General features: G+C 45.7%; 1 protein-coding gene across 1 annotated transcript in view; it reads left to right on the forward strand.

Annotated features, from left to right (window-relative positions):
* Positions 1-16,476, forward strand: part of TMEM163 (transmembrane protein 163) — a 260,800-nt gene that overhangs the window by 210,479 nt on the left and 33,845 nt on the right. Inside the window, exon 5 of the mRNA XM_068544002.1 lies at positions 4,763-4,859. Coding sequence (XP_068400103.1) covers positions 4,763-4,859 — 97 coding nt within the window. The remainder of the gene's footprint in view (positions 1-4,762; positions 4,860-16,476) is intronic.

The raw sequence follows: 16,476 nt of genomic DNA on the forward strand, positions 1-16,476 counted from the left end.
AGGAAGTCCTAGTTTTCTATTTTATATATAGTAGTGTGTATATGTCAATCCCAATCTCCCAATTTATCCCTCCTCCCCACTCTCACATCCAAAAAAAAAAGTTTTTTTTTTTTTTTTTTAACTGAAGTATAGTTGATTTACAATACTGTGTTAGTTTCAGATGTACAGCATAGTGAATTGGGTTTTTTTTTTTTTTTTGGTAGATTATATTCCATTAAAGGTTATTACAAGATATTGGGTATAATTCCCTGTGCTATACAGTAAATCCTTGCTGTTTATCTATTTTACATATAGTTGTTTGTATCTAGGAAAGGGAAAATCACAATAGGAAAGGCAAATATCTGGTAAGGATTGGAGATCTCTTAAATAAGCCAGTGCGTGGATTAAAAAAAACAATCCAAAAAACAGGTTGTAAAAGCCATCATTTGCCTCTTTCTGAGTCAGTGTTTTCCTGCTGTGGGATTTGGGCTGGAGGGAGGAGAAGTCTGCCTTCACTGCGGTGACCTGGCTCTGCGGACACACTGCCCTCTTCATGTGCCAGGCTAGCCTCTCCAGGTGAAGGCCAAGGTGCGCCGATGGAACAATTCCCCTCCCCTGCTCTCCCCCCGCCCCCCGGCCGTCTCCCCCCAAACCAGGAAACAGCCCACACTTGCCGATTCAGAAGCCACCGTATTTGCAGTATTTGCTCCTGACCCAAATCTCCCCTGCATCCCGTAGACGACCGCAGCCCCGGGGCAGTGGTGGGGTGAGGATGTCACGTGAATGGCCAGAGCCTTCGGGTGGCTGAGCACCGGGAGGGCGGCAGGGGACCCGGCTTTTATTTCTGGGTGGACTTCAAACTCCTGCGGTGACTTTGGGCAAGCCTCCCAAACCCTCGACTTTCCCATTTCGACTCCTTGTGTTTACGAAACACAACTCTTGCCACCCCCCAGCTCCCAATCCATAAAATAACAGAAAAACAAAAACCCAGGTCTGGTGAGTGGCCACCGGGGCATTTATGAGCCGATGTGCACTTCTGAGCACCTGAGGGGAAAGCTGCTGTGTAAACACAATATATTATTAATAACACGTTAAAAAATAGCATCACACCCTCTGCTCATAATAGCTGCTTTCAGCTCTGGGGGAGCTCTGACACACAGGCTTCCAGCAGTGCTGATGGAAGGGTGACTGTGGGCTTTTGAATTTGCAACACATTTAAAAGAAGATGAAGATAGGTTTTTGAAACATTTTGAGCATATTCATCGGTATATTTGTGAAGAAAATATGACGACAGATCTGTAAAATTCAACGCGAATAAACCAAATCATCCATTTCTTTGGATTTTTTCATTACATTTCAGAGTTGTTTTACAGTGTGGGCTATTCCATAGGCATTTTGGCTCAAGTGTTAGGAGTCCCTTTCCTCTTCCCAAGCCCACTGGTACGCGGTTGATGCCCCTTTAAACTCTAGGGGGGGAAACTTACAAGTCAGCTAGTGATTACGTAATCAGTTAATGATTACATCCACTCTACAGATGCATGAAGGGGCAGCTGTTGCCTGCTGCTGTAGATACTGAGATATAAAAATATGGTTCTCGCCCTTAAGGGATTGGTAGGTAGTTTTGATTAAAAATGTATAAGCAAGATATTATGTAAGGAGACCACTGCATACCTGTCTCCTTAACAAAATGCAACAAAATCCAAATCCACCTTTTGTGCATTATCAAGGTATGCCTGCAGTGATCAGGAGAAACAGAGAGTCCTGCAGCGTCGCTCTTCCCTGTCAGGAAGCAGCTCAGACATTTGTTCCTGTCCCCCTGAGAGGATTATGGAGATAGAGGCTTCTTGGGGATGTGGTGATAAATTGTAGAAGGTCTAGCACCCAAGTGGTGGTTGCGCTATTCACGTGTCAGGGAGAAAGGGCTGATCAAGTAACAGATATACTGCAAGTCTCTGAGGGACCATTAGACCCTTCCTTCCTCAGCACCTGGGGTGACTGCTCCCTCTGTCCAGAGAGTGATGGATTTTTACCCCACAGTGGAAGCTCCCTAAGGACATGGCCTCCCCTGGGGCTAGTCCTGGGTGAGAGATTCTTCAGGGAATTGCCTGGGGAGCTTTTACTTTTTTTTAATTGAAGTAGAGTTGATTTACAATGTTGTGTTAGTTTCAGGTGTACAGCTAAGAGATTTAGATATATATATATATACATACACACGCACACACACGCATATATATAATATTCTTTTTCAGATTCTTTTCCCTTATAGGTTATTACAAAATATTGAGTATAGTTCCCTGTGCTATATAGTAGGTCCTTGCTGGTTATCTATTTTTATATATAATAGTGTGTGTATGTTAATTCTAAACTCCTAATTTATCCCTCCCCATCCCTTTCCCCTTTGGTAACCATAAGTTTGTTTTCTATGTCTGTGGGTCTAGTTCTGTTTCTGGGGAGCTTTTAAACAAATACAGATGCCTGGGTTCACCCCCAGAGATTCTGATGAAATTGACCCAAGGAGCAGTCCTTGGGCCACTGTTCCAAAAAATTCCCCAGGGGAGTGTAAGTTGCCGTTGGGGCTGAGAAGCTAAGTTGGGGGTTGAATTTATCTGAAAGGATGAATCAGAGAGCGTCTCTGCTAGTCACTCAGGAGCTTTTTGAATGGAGGCCTGACTTTTAGGCTCTTTTCCTGAAATGGCACCTCTCACGGTCCCATTTGCTTGAAGAAATTGTTGCTTCAAGTGCCAGGCACAGCGGGCCCATAGCCATCTTCCCTGTGGCACAGATGGGCCTCGGGCCAGTTGCTTTGGGAGCTTTGATTCCTCCAAGCCCTGGAATCCCTGGTCCTGCCCCAGTATCTCGTCAGTTAAAGGACCCTCCAGTAAGCCACCTCATCCTGCATGACTGTCCTCTCGGCTGTGGCCCCTCTGCCCCCAGCACCCTGCCAGGACTGTGGTGACCACACCCGGCACATTGCCTACGTTAGCCTTCTTCACTCCTGCTGCTGTGTCCCTGTGTGCTTTTGGCCTGCTTTATCTTTTTCCCCCCGTGAGTGCATGTTTTTCCCCTGGCTCCTTATGGGGATGTAGGGCACCCAGGGCAGATTATCCTTTTGGTTTACAGGGCCAGGATTTCCTTTTGCTCAAGCCTGTACCAAGAGCCCCAGCCTGTGTGTTACTTTTCCTACATCTCTATGTTCTTTTGTGTTTCACCCCAGCCCGCAATGATCCTTTCTTTCTGTATGTGTTTTTGAAAGAATAAAACCTACAACTAACGTGTTAATTAGAAGCCTACTGAGTAGACCGCAAGCAGCCTGTTTACATGCTTATTTCTGACCTTTAGGTTTGGGGTTGGCTAGGATTCTACGCAGGTGCCACTTTGGGCCATTCCGTTAGTGCAGAGAAGGGAATCCAAGGTGGGTAATGAAAAATGATTTTATCTGATAGCTGGGGAAAAGGGCTGAGAAGGCTGCCAAATGATGGTAACCTCATGTTGGGACAGGAATGATCTAGGGCTGACTGCAGTCATTCTTGTATGTGTTTCTCTTTTCTCTCTCTTTTCATTTTCGTTTGGTATTTTGACCCTTGTATTACTATCATCATTTCCTCAGGCTTACTTTCATTTTCTGTCTGTCTTTCTCCTGTGCGTTGTTGTGTCTGGGTTGCCAGAGAGAGCTGATGCATCCCGAGCCCGTAGACGTCCTCCCAGCTCCCACCCCCAACCCTTGTCTCGGTGTCCTCTGGCTTTACCCTTGGCCTCATCCCTAACTCGCTCCTCCTCCCCCGTGCCGGCTGTCTTGGCTGACCTCATCCTTCCTTCTCTCCTCTCATTTCTTTTAAAAGAATCGCTCCATCCTGCCATGAATACTCTTCTTTTGTCATTACCAAATTATTTCTTCTTTTTATCTTTGGGAAAATCCAAAGGTGTCTATCCTGTCATATCATCAAGAGACATCCAGGGTGGGCTTTTCAGTTACTTTGCTTAAGCCAGCATTAATGGGTAACTTTTTTGTGCTCTGTGCAATTACCTCATTTCATCTTCAGGTAGGAAATAGTATTCCCATTTGACAGGTGAGGAAAATGAGGCTAAAAGAAGTTTGGTAGCTTGACCAAGATCAACCAACAGGTTAAATGGTAGAGCTTGGGATGTCTCGTGCCAGAGCCTCCACTCTCTTTTTGTTAAATTTATTTTATTGAAGTATAGTTGATTTTCAATGTTGTTAATATCTGCTATACAGCAAAGTGATTCATTTATATATAAAATTTTTCATATTACTTTTCATTATGGATTATCCCAGGATATTGAATATGGTTCCGTGTGCTATACAGTAGGACCTGGTTGTTTATCCATTCTGTATTATAATAGTTTGCATCTGCTAATCCCACACTCCCAATCCATCCCTCCCCCACCCCCTCCAAAGCCTCCACTCTTTGCTATTAAACTCTGCACCCTCCAGCTGGAGGAGGAGTGAAATGTGTTGCCAGGCAAGGGGGAAGGATTTCATGGCCTTGAAGACCCTCCCACACCAGCATTCATGGGATGCTGTGAGGTCTTGTACCATGGTGAGCCCCTTTCCCACGGGACTGATTTTGGTGCTACACCTCTGAACTGTATTCTTCTGGAGATGATTCTGTATCAGTTCTGAGACTAGGGGTGGTCACGGTGGGAGTGTGGCGAATTACGGTGGATCCCAGTGCCTCGGGCTGTGTCACTGTCACTGTCATTGTGTAAATCAACAGGGTGGAGTTCTCCCAGTAAAGAGTCCCAATGTTCTGTTTCTTTGCAGAGCCTGTGTCATCTTGGGGGTGATATTCCTTCTGTCATCCGTATGCATAGTGGTCAAAGCCATCCATGACCTCTCGACTAAGCTGCTCCCGGAAGTGGTAAGGTTCTTCTTTTGTCTTAAGAGTCTTTTCCTAACGGTACCAGCCTCCTGTGTTACCTCCCACCCCAGATGTACTGCGGGAAGTTGGGCAGGTGGAGAGAAAACATACAATATTTAGGAGTCCAGAAGAACTCACTGTAGAATGTGAATGACTTGGTGGAGAGAAGCACTGGGCAAGATAAAAAGGCAGTTGAGCTGGTACTGGGTTCTGTGTCCCTCTTCTTAGATCTTTTGACTACTTTTAAAGTCTTTTATGTTAAGAGAAATGGAGTGATTTTTATATAGCAGAGCGATCCGATCTGTGTTTTTCCCATCTGTTGTTCTGTGTCCATTCAATCACTATTATAATAAGACTTATTTTTTTCCTTTGTACCTCAATTCAGTATATAAATCTGTTCACATTAGGCTTTCTGACACAACTGACATTCAGATGCAAAAACTGGGGGACACAATTTCATATTAAAGTGTGTCTTTGACTGCCTTGTTTTCTGGGTGAGAGGCACCCAGATTCTTTTTTTTGGCACTCTGATTCTTTTTTTTTCCCCACCCCTTATGAATGAATATGATAAGAAATATTTTTACACTCTCCTCTCAGGCTATCTTCATGTTAGAAGGCAGCTGATTTACCTACCAGGAGATTAAGATGCTGCCATTACAATGCTTCACTGTACAGACATACTTCAGAGATATCGCGGGTTCGGTGCCAGATCACCGCAGTAAAGCAAATAATGCAATAAAGCAAATCCCACAAATTTTTTGGTTTCCCAGTGCACGTAGAAGTTATGTTTACACTATGCTGTAGTCCGTTAAGTACTCAATAGCATTATGTCTAAAAAAAAAGGGTATATACCTTGATTAAAAAATACTTTATTGCAAAAAACATGAACTATCATCTGAGCCTTCAGCAAGTCTTAATCTTTTTGCAATAGTAACAAAGATCACTCATTACATATCACCATAGCAAGTATAACAATCATGAAAAAGTTTGAAATATTGTGAGAATTAACAACATGTGACACAGGGACACGAAATGAGGAAATGCTGTTGGAAAAATGGTGCCGATAGACTTGCTCAACACAGGGTTGCCACAAACTTTCAATTTGTAAAAAAAAAAAAAAAAAAAAAAAAAAAAGCAGTGAAATGAAGTGTACCTGTATGTAAGTTGCATAGTGATTTAATACAAAATTATGGGCTCTTCTTTTAGGATGTGATTTGGTTTGAGCTTGGCTATGTGCACCATCTTATAAAAGGCCTAAATTATGAGACCTTTAATTTCACTTTTAGAAAAATACATGTTAATCTTTTGGGGGTAACGTATTGCATTTGTGTGTGTGTGTGTGTGTGTGTGTGTATAGGGAAGATGAAAATGAAGCGGGGCATTACACTGCATTTAGTAGAGCTATTAAGGTGACTGCTCTAAGTTGTACTGTGTGCCCACCCCCGCCAACTTGAAACAGACATTAGAGCCATTCCTTTAGTAACTCCCGAGGACGTTAACCGTTATTTATCATCGCAGCTGGCAAGGAACATGTTCTCTAGTGTCTCCACGACACGGAGGAAAGACGGAGAGCAGGGTAGGAGTGTACCTACCTATGGATTTGGTCTTCTTCAGCAGAGCTAGCTCAAACAAACAATCCCATGTCTTATACTCCGTGTGCTTCCTCTCACATTGTGCTTGTCTCACCTTGATCTTCCTGGTTGCCTGGGATCCTGGACTTTTCCATCCTTTTCCTCCATCAGACTGGCTATCCTGTGTTCCATGCCATCAGAATCTGAAGCTTAGGTAAAATGTAGACATAAAAGTATTAAGCGTGATTGATTAAGATGTCAGTCAGATAACATCTTTGCATTTTATAAGGGATGGAAATCTGACTCCACTCTAAGAAATGTTTATTGGTGGGAATTTTCAGCCCTGGGCTAGTTGATGCATTCATTTATTTAGACATTAAAAGTTAATGTGTAGCGCGGCTCACTTGATGTGGAATAGGTAGCTGTGCTCATGGACCCTTGTTCGTTGCCCTCCTTGTTCTTGTCTTGAAAGCGGAACCATTTTTAACTGGGAACAGTCTTATATCTTACAGTGCATACACTCTTAAGAGAAGAAGCTCACCAAGTTAAATTCCACATCAAGGTATCATGTCTGATGCCCACCCTGGCTGGGATGGGAGAGGGTGAAGAGCTCCGTGATTGTACCAAGCCTGGCCCTGTCCCGGGAGGGCTCACACCCACTGCATCTTTTATTAGTCCTGGTGTGGCATCTAAAAATCACACCTGTTTATGGTCATCTCATCAGAACTCTAAGGAAAGATGTAAGGTCGTTTGTTGTTTTGTTTTGTTTGTTAAGCCTTCAGAGTTAACAGAAAGGTAACAAAGGCCTGTGATCTCCTGTTTCCAGAGGGAAGGGCTTCTGATCAGCTGAGTGGCACATGGGGCCAGGTGTTATCTGACAGCATTTCAATCCCGAGTCTTTGGGTTCCTACTCTCTGCTCTAGAAGTCTGGGGAGCCCAAACCCCTGGCCTGCAGTCATTCAAGATGAGCGTCCGTCCACAATGTCTCATCTGAATTAGCAGCCACAAACTCAGATGCTCACAGAAGCCAGTCCCGAAAACAGGAGAAACTGCCTGGGTCTGTGGCATCCAGACAGTGTGTGCGCAGAGGAAGGGTCGGCCCCTTAGCAGAATTGCCATGGAAACCTATGTTTAATGTGAAATAAATGGGCAACTAATTAAATTTTGGGAACCCTGGTTGGGAGTCAGTTTCCCGCAGGCCAAATACAGCCCGTGCCTCTTGGCTGCTCCTGGCCTGTGGCGGTAGAAACCAGGGAGACTGGTGTTTATGGCCTTGATGTTCTGAATTTTAGGTCCAAGTTACAGATTCACTCTTGCCCTCATCTGCAGAATTGCCTTTTGATGTGTGATTTCCATCAAGTTGTTACTGTGGGTTTGTCTGAAGCAGTGTTTTCCCTGCCCCAGGTCCGTCCTGCTCCCACCCCTCGCCCCGGTGGCTTTCTTTTTTCTTTTTCTTTTTTTTTAAAGGTTTTATTATATTTTAGTTTTGGCTGTGTTGGGTCTTTTTTACTGTGCGCGGGCTTTCTCTAGTTGCGGCGAGTGAGGGCCACTCTTTGTTGCGGTGCGTGGGCTTCTCATTGCAGTGGCTTCTTTTGTTGTGGAGCACGGGCTCTAGGTGCACAGGCTTCAGTAGTTGTGGCACGTGGGCTCAGTAGTTGTGGCTCACGGGCTCTAGAGCGCAGGCTCAGTAGTTGTGGCACACAGGCTTAGTTGCTCCGCGGCATGTGGGATCTTCCTGGACCAGGGCTCGAACTCGTGTCCCCTGCATTGGCAGGCGGATTCTTAACCACTGCGCCACCAGGGAAGTGTCCTCAGCAGCTTTCTTTTTAATGTCACCTGCGCAATTCTCAGAGTGTGAGTAATTGTAAGAATGGGTGAGTTTTGAATAAGAAGGCTATGCCGTTAGAAATTTCCCACCTGTGAAGTCAGCTGGCTCTGAGCCGTGATGTCACCTGCCCCTCAGTGGCCTCATGCTGGAGGAGTCTGGCCAGCTATGCTCTCAGGGGACCCCCAGACGGGAGTCTGCAGCGTCTGCTGTAAGGGCTTCATGAGCAAATGGCTTAAACCTGCTCCCTTGCGACCTGCACGGGGTCGTGTAGGATCATTGATGAAACAGATTCCAAAGGAACCTTCTCAGAAACTGTGCATGAGCTACGGTTCTAGAAGTTGGGGAGCATGGGTGGTGCCGCAGATGCGGTGGTGACAGTCTGGCCTTATGTCTGGGGCTGCTTTGAAAGGAGTATCATCATCTTGCTGTTTTTACGCCTGCCACAGCCTGCTTTGGTAGGCGGGGACAGGTGGTATGCTTCTCTGTTATGGTGGCATATGGGGGCTCTGAAAGCTGAAGTGATCTTCCCGAGGTCATCAGCTGGCTGGTGGCAGTACCTGGATTTGAACCCTTGTCTCCCCATCTGGGGCTGTCCTGGCTCCTGGTAACTGTGAGCTTACATGTTCCTGCTGTTCGTTGGCTCTTCCGGTCCGGACCTTCTGTCTTCTTTCTTCTTCTTCTGTTTTTTTAATTTGTTTTTTTTGTTTTGTTTTTCCTTTTCTGTCTTCTCATCTTCCGATTGGGGTGCCCAGACCCCCAGCTGGTCCCATCCCTGGCTTTTCTGGCTTCCACTGCTGCCCTCACCACGCGGGCCCCCTGCACCCTGTGCCGCTGACCAGGGTGTGCTCCCCTTACTTTGTCTCTTGAAAAGCCTGCAGGCAGGTGAACCAAGAAGCAATGGAGAAGTAGGCCAAGTGTGAATTGAGGGGACTCAGGGGTGACATGGAATCCCGTGGATGAAGGTGCTTTAGGGAAGCTGCTTAGCGCGTGGGAGGGATGTGGGCGTGGCGGGGGCTGAGCTCTCGGAGGTGTGACCCCGCCCTCCCTGCCCTCCCCGCCCCTCGTACCCACGGGACCGCCGCAGGCAAGTCGCTCCATCCCCCTGCCCTGGGCTTCCTAATACGCACAGTGGGGACAGTACTTCCATCAGAGGTTTATGGTATGGCTCAAGTGAGCCGTTTATTTAAGATAATCGTCATGAGAAGACAGTGCTGCCATGGCGGCTGCTGCTCTTAACCGTCTGATGTTTAATGTTTCTGACCTGCTCATCAAAGTTCCAACTTGTGGCCTGCGTTCATTTCAGACGGGCCCCTCCATCCCTCTTCCCTGCCTCCTGGTCCCCCTCCCTCTGGCTGGCTGGAACTAGTGCTGTTCTCTCTCTGGCTTCAGCTTGCAGTAGCCAACTCTGGGCCACTCCGTTTCGGGGAAACGGCGTGCTGTCGGAAGGCTTGTCCTCTAAGCCTAACTCACCGCTCATTGGCTGTGTGGCTTCCACAGATTGTGTTTCCTCTCTGAGCGACGGTTTCCTCTTTGTAAATGGGCGCCATGCCCCCTACTCCACAACAGAAGTTGTGAGAATTAAATCATGTGATGAACATGCAAAGGCTCTGTCAACCGTCATGTACTTTACAAAAGAAGAAAGTATAGTTTCTGATCCCAGCACCCGAGAGGTCCCGTCCTTTCCCACGCGCTTTCTCTCTGTGTCCTGTTGTGTTAGACCAGCTCATTAGCTCCTCTGTTAGTAGACTGTGACTTCTTTACCTTGAGCTCTTGACCAGTGTCTGGGTCTAACCTCCTTAAGTCATGTGCCCTAATAGTGATAACAATTATAATTAAAATCATGCATGGTTCCCGATTGGCAGTGAATAACATATGGTCACATGCTGATAATAATCACAGTTGCTACCATGTGAATGCCTCCTGATCCCTGGACCCCCTGTCTAGGCACTGGGGATTCAAAGTCAACCAGCACCAACGGCTAAAGTTTTTCATTTCCCTGCAAAGTCCTTGACTTCTCATAGGAGCTGGCTTTTGCTCCCAGGGATCTCACAGCTGGGGAGAGACCCAGAAACCGATACGTTTGGTTCGGGTGATGAAGGTTGTGGTAGAGACGATCGCATGAGAACAGAGAAGACTTCCATATCAAGCCTGGCATGGGGGAGGCGTGTTGGGGCCTTTCTGGAGGAGCGCTCCCTTCACGTGACATCCGGAGGATGAGTGGGCAGGGGGTGGGGGGTGGGGGACCCGGGGAGGAGGGGGCTCTCGAGGGCAGAGAAGCTACAGGAGCCATGGGGTCCTTGTGAGCCTATTTTGTGTCTCGTGCCTTTGTTCTCTGTTGACACCAGCATGTCTGGGTAAGAGGAAGGAATAGAGAGAGAAAAACGTAAGGGAGAAGGAGGCAAAAGGAAGAAAGGAAACATAGCTCTGTGTTGTGGGTCAGGAGTGATGGCTCAACATCAGTTTTATTCTTCTTCCTTGAGTAGCGAGGTTGCCTTCAGACTTCCCCTTGTCTCTCTCCCTGCTAAGTTCTTCCCTGAGATTCCATCCCACCCACCAGAACAAGGGGGCTTCCACCAATAAAACGGAGCCCCTCATAATTGCTCGTTTTCTTGCAGGCCGCCAGCCATGAGCTCTGTTTCATTTCCAGTCCTCGTGGGACGTGAAGGTGGCTTCTGGCAGGGTGGTTGCCTGCTTTCATAGGTGCATGTCTTCACGCAATGTTGCTGCGGGTCTCCTGCGCTCCAAGGGTGGGCTGGCTCTGCAGAGCTGGGGGAGGTCAGTGGTGTTCCTGCAAGAGCCTCCGATGAGATCCCACTCTTAGGAGCAAAGCTAGAGAGAAAACTCTTGTAACAGATATTTCAGGGTAATACTCACAAGTCCACAGCCGAGAACTTTCCCTCAGGATCTTCCTACGGAAGTGACGACGATTCTTGGATTTGTAGACTTTTGTGTTCGCGAAGTGTTTAGTGTTCAGTCTCTGTTGTGGGTGGGTAGGAGTTACTTATGTTCTTTAGCTGCTTCTTATCTGGCCCTTGGTGCGTCTTTACCTTGTGGAGAAGACGGGGACGGCCCAGCCGGCCCCATCCCCACACCCCTGTTTTCAGTACAGGGGACCATTTGCCCCTCCCTTTCATCCTTCCCTCTCACTCAGGGCCTCTCCTTCCCACAGTTAACCCTCTGAGCTCCCTCCTTGCCCACCTCCTTGGAAATCTCGCCTCTACCCTCATTCCTTCTCTTTCTGGTACCTTCCGTCACTCCCTGCCTGCCACCTCCTCCTCGGGCGTTTCCCTTCAAGTCCTTCCTTGCCCCCCTTTAGTCTCTGCTGCTCTCAAAGATGCTTATCCCTTCCTTCCCATTCCTCTTGTCACCTCAGGTTCAAACCTTGCCTTCCCTCAGCCTGCCCCGGTGGTCTTTCAGGTCCATTCTGCATGGCATCCCTTTGGAGGTAGGAGCTGGTTAACAGGAGGACCTGATGGAGGATGTTGGGGCCAGCAGTGAAGGTTTGGGGCTGGGTGAGCAGTTTCACCGAGATGCTACCCACCCAGTCAGCTCGTCAGCCTCAGATATTCTGAGGCAAGTGCCTCATCCATGGGAGCGAGTTTCTCAAGGCTCTTGTACTGAGCGCTCTGAGGCAGTGTCACCTTGTGGTTAAAGACGTTGGAGCTGAAGTCAGGGAGACAGTGCTCAACTCTTACCCCTTCCTAACTAGAGGAAGCTAGAGCATGTGGCTCAGCCTTCTCTGCCTCAGTCTCTTTGTTTGTAAAATGGAAATAATAAGAAGACAATCTCAACAGTCTTCTCTGTAAGATTGTTAAGAAACAGAATAAAAAGATGCAGGTGATGTGCTTAGCGCATAACTGTTGAATGAGTGCTGGCTAATGCTATTGTTGTTGGACCAGAGAAGAGATTTCTAAGGAAGTTGGTGGACCTTCTGATGCCTTTAGTTCTGGAAGCTTAGGCTGTATTGAACCATCCAGGAAATGCCTTCAAGGATCCTATTTTCAACTCAGGTTGGGTAATGCTGTGGACGCCTTCTTGTGCAATAACCTATAATTCTTGGATCCGCCATCAGCGATAGATTCGTTTTCCCGTATGACATGCTCTCAAGCATAACTCTGAATTTAATTTGGGAGTCGCATTGACAAATACTTTAAAAACAAACAGCTGCACACAGTCAAGGTCCTCACCATCCATCTGCCCTGCCAACATCTCCCCAGCACTGCACAAAGAAAGGCAGAAATTCCTGCTGTTAGACCATCAGTGGTGTCCCACTCTTGTTACTTTAGACAGAATAATTCCATCACTGCAGCAAGACTGACCTCTTCATTCATCCTAAAGCCACAGGCCTACCGGCTTCTAAACAGAAGAGAACTGAGCACAGATCAGAGTGGGTTATTATTGGCTCAAGTGAGCTCAAGGAGAATAGAGCCCAGAAATAGATGCATACATATCTGGTCAACTGGCTTTCAACGAAGGTGCCAGGGCAATTCAATGGAGCAAAGAAAAGTCTCTTTTCCACAAATGGTGCTGGAGCAACTGGAAAGCTTTATGGACAAAAATGGACATTCACCTTTGTATAAAAATTACCTCAAAATGGACCATAAACCTCAATGTAAAATCTAAGCCCCTAAAACTTCTAAAGGAAAACAAAAGAGAAAATCTTTGCAATGTTGGGATAGGTGAAGTGTCTTAGATATGGCACTAAAAGCTTGAACCATAACATAAAAAAAAAAAAATAGAAAATTGGACTTCATTAAAGTAAAAAACCTTTGCTCTTCCAAGACACCAATAAGAAGATGACAAGACCGCACAGACAACACACACGGATCAGACAAAAGACTTGCCTCCAGAATGTATAAAGAACAGTTTAATAAGAAGACAAACAATCCAATAAGAGAATAGGCATAAGATTTACCAGACAATTCCCAAAAGAACAGATAAATGAATAGCCAATAAGCACGTGAAAAATTGCTCAACATTATTAGTCACCAAGGAATTACAAATTAAAACCACCATAAGATACCACTACATACCCATTTGAATGTCTAAAATTGAAAAAACAAAAGTACGTGGAGCGTCTAGGGCTCACATACATTGATGATTAGAGAGTAAAATGGTTCATCTACTTTAGAAAAGAGTTCATAGGTTCGTTAAAAAGTTAAACATCTGGGCTTCCCTGGTGGCGCAGTGGTTGAGAATCTGCCTGCCAATTCAGGGGACATGGGTTCGAGCCCTTGTCTGGGAAGATCCCATATGCCGCGGAGCAACTAGCCCCGTGAGCCACAACTACTGAGCCTGCGCGTCTGGAGCCTGTGCTCCGCAACAAGAGAGGCCGCGACAGTGAGAGGCCCGCGCACCGCGATGAAGAGTGGCCCCCACTTGCTGCAACTAGAGATAAAGCCCTCACACAGAAATGAAGACCCAACACAGCCAAAAATAAATAAATTAATTAATTAATTTAAAAAAAAAAAAGTTAAACATCTGTCTACCATATGACCTAGCCATTCCAGGACCAGATATTTACCCAAGAGAAATGAACATATACATATGTGCAAAGACCCTTACACAAACGTTTATTGCATGTTTATTTCTAATATCAAAAACTGGAAAGAATCCAAATGTCTATCAATAGGTGAAATTGTGGTACATCCATACAATGGAATACTATTCAGCCATAAAAAAGCACCACTGACTCATGCAACAACATGGATGAAACTCAGAATAATTAAGGTGGGTTCCAAACGCAAACGCAACTTCCCTGGTGGCACAGTGGTTAAGAATCCGCCTGCCAATGCAGGGGATGCGAGTTCAAGCCCTGGTCCGGGAGGGTCCCACATGCTGTGGAGCAACTAAGCCCGTGCGCCACAACCACTGAGCCTGAGCTCTAGAGCCCACGAGCCACAACTACTGAGCCTGGACGCCTAGAGCTGGTGTTCCACAACAAGAGAAGCCACTGCAATGAGAAACCTGCGCACTGCAACGAAGAGTAGCCCCTGTTCTCCACAACTAGAGAAACGAAGACCCAACGCAGCCAAAAATAAATAAATAAATTAATTAATTAATTAAAAAAAAAAAGCTATGTGCAAACACATAGCTTAAAAAAAAAAAAAAAAGGAAATATATAATATGCGGGCATATCTTGGAGATGTTGTGGATTTGGCTCCAGACCATCACAATATAGAGAATATCTCAATAAAGTGAGTCATGTAGATTTGTAGGTTTCCCAGTACATAGAAAAGTTACATTTATAGTATACTGTAGTAAGTGTGCAGTAACATTGTATCTAAAAAAACAATGTATATACCTTCATTTTTAAAAATACTTTATTGCTGAAAATACTAACCATCATCTTGAGTCTTCATCGAGTTATGGGTAACATCAAAGATCACTGGTCACAGATCACCACAGCAAATATAATTATAACGAAAAAGTTTGAAATAGAGTGAGAATTACCAAAATGTGACAGAGAGACACAGAGTGAGCAAACGCTATTGGAAAATGGCACTGATAGACCTGCTCGATGCAGGGTTGCCATAAACCTTCAATTTATAGAAAATACGGTATCTGTGAAGCACAGTAAAAGGAGGTATGCCTGTATCATTCCACTTACATAAAATTTTAGGTGCAATCTAGTCTCTAGTGACAGAAGGCAGATAGTGGTTGCCAGAGGATGTGGTGTTAGAGGCGGGGGAGGGATTATTAAAGAGTCACAAGGAAACTATTGAGGGTGATGGAAATATCCTCTTGCTTTTGGTGGTGGTTTCATAGGCATAAAAAAAGTCAACACTGGGACTTTCCTGGTGGTCCAGTGGGTGAGGCTCCATGATCCCAACGCAGGGGACCCAGGTTCAATCCCCGGTTGGGGAACTAGATCCTGCATGCATGTCACAACTAAGAGTCTGCATGCCGCAACTGAGAGCCTGCATGCTGCGACTAAGAAAGGATCCCACGTGCTGCAACTAAGACCTGGAGGAGCCTAAAGAAATAAATAAATAGTAAAAAAAAAAAAAAATGTTAATGCTGATTAAGCTGTCTACTTTAAATATGTACAGTTCAAGTATCAATACATCCAGATGCTATGCTGGGCCACAAATGACCTCACATTGCTACGCCAGATAGGAATCCTGCTCAGATCTATTATAATAGGATAAATATTTTAAGATGCTGTGAAGTGAGGGTTTAGTTTTCTCAGTGTAACCCACACATTCAGTACCTGAGATGTGGACAGTACTGCTAAAAGTTATACTATAGTCAATAACATGAAGAAAAAGTGTATGATAAGAGGGGAAAGTGTAAATAGGCTAAATATGACAGCTGTCATCAGAGGTACATAGTAAGAGGAGCTTCTGCTGAAATATGACTGTTCTCATGCAGTTGCCAGAAACACCCCTGAAGTGCCTGCTGGTGGCTCTGCCTCTTGAGAGTATTAACCGTTTTAAACCTGAAAGTGTGGGTGGTCTATCCTTTCAGTTCCTTGCATACAGTATGATTTGTTTGTCAGTTCAGGTGTTACCTGGGAAATTGCTCTGAAGGGGCTCTGATTGGTTCTCCTTTCCTTGCTGTGTAAGCCTAGGATTTTAATCAGAATATGATATGTCTGTGATCGGTCTGCCATGTTGCTCTATTTCTATCATGCCTCTTTGTGTTTTCTGCTTCAAAAAAGGGCTATTTAGCTTGAGGCTCATTAGACCTTCGCAGTATTTCCGAAATAGGCAGAGACGTCAGACCCACTGCCATTTTATAACAAGGAAACAAAACCTCAGATAGAAAAATAAAATAACTGTATATGATCCACTGTCAGAGACACCCATGGCAAATGGGACCAGGTCCTTGACTGGTCAGGAGGGCTCCTTCTGTTCCATGGATTGTCTCCTGAAGTACCACAGGGTTTGAGACCCAAAAGTCAGCTTTTAAGAAAAACTTATGCAACTGGTTCAGTTTCCAAGATGAGAAAATATAGCCCAGAGACTTATTCTCACAGAAGATTCTGAATTAAACTCCACATCTAGCATTTCCCACACTCAACTCAATGGGCGTGAACTCCTCTGCCCACCCCTGACACCTTCCCTGTGGCCTTGAAGATTCCAGCATGACACCTGCTACCAAAAACCTGTCTTAGGGGGATGCTGGGTTATGGTACCAAAACTGGAGAAGAGAAAGGAAGGCAGGGAGAGAGGGAAACGTGCTCATTCCTCTCCATGTCCTGGGAACGTCTGTG

This window comes from Eschrichtius robustus, chromosome 5 (assembly GCF_028021215.1).
Source record: "Eschrichtius robustus isolate mEscRob2 chromosome 5, mEscRob2.pri, whole genome shotgun sequence".
NCBI lineage: Eukaryota > Metazoa > Chordata > Mammalia > Artiodactyla > Eschrichtiidae > Eschrichtius > Eschrichtius robustus.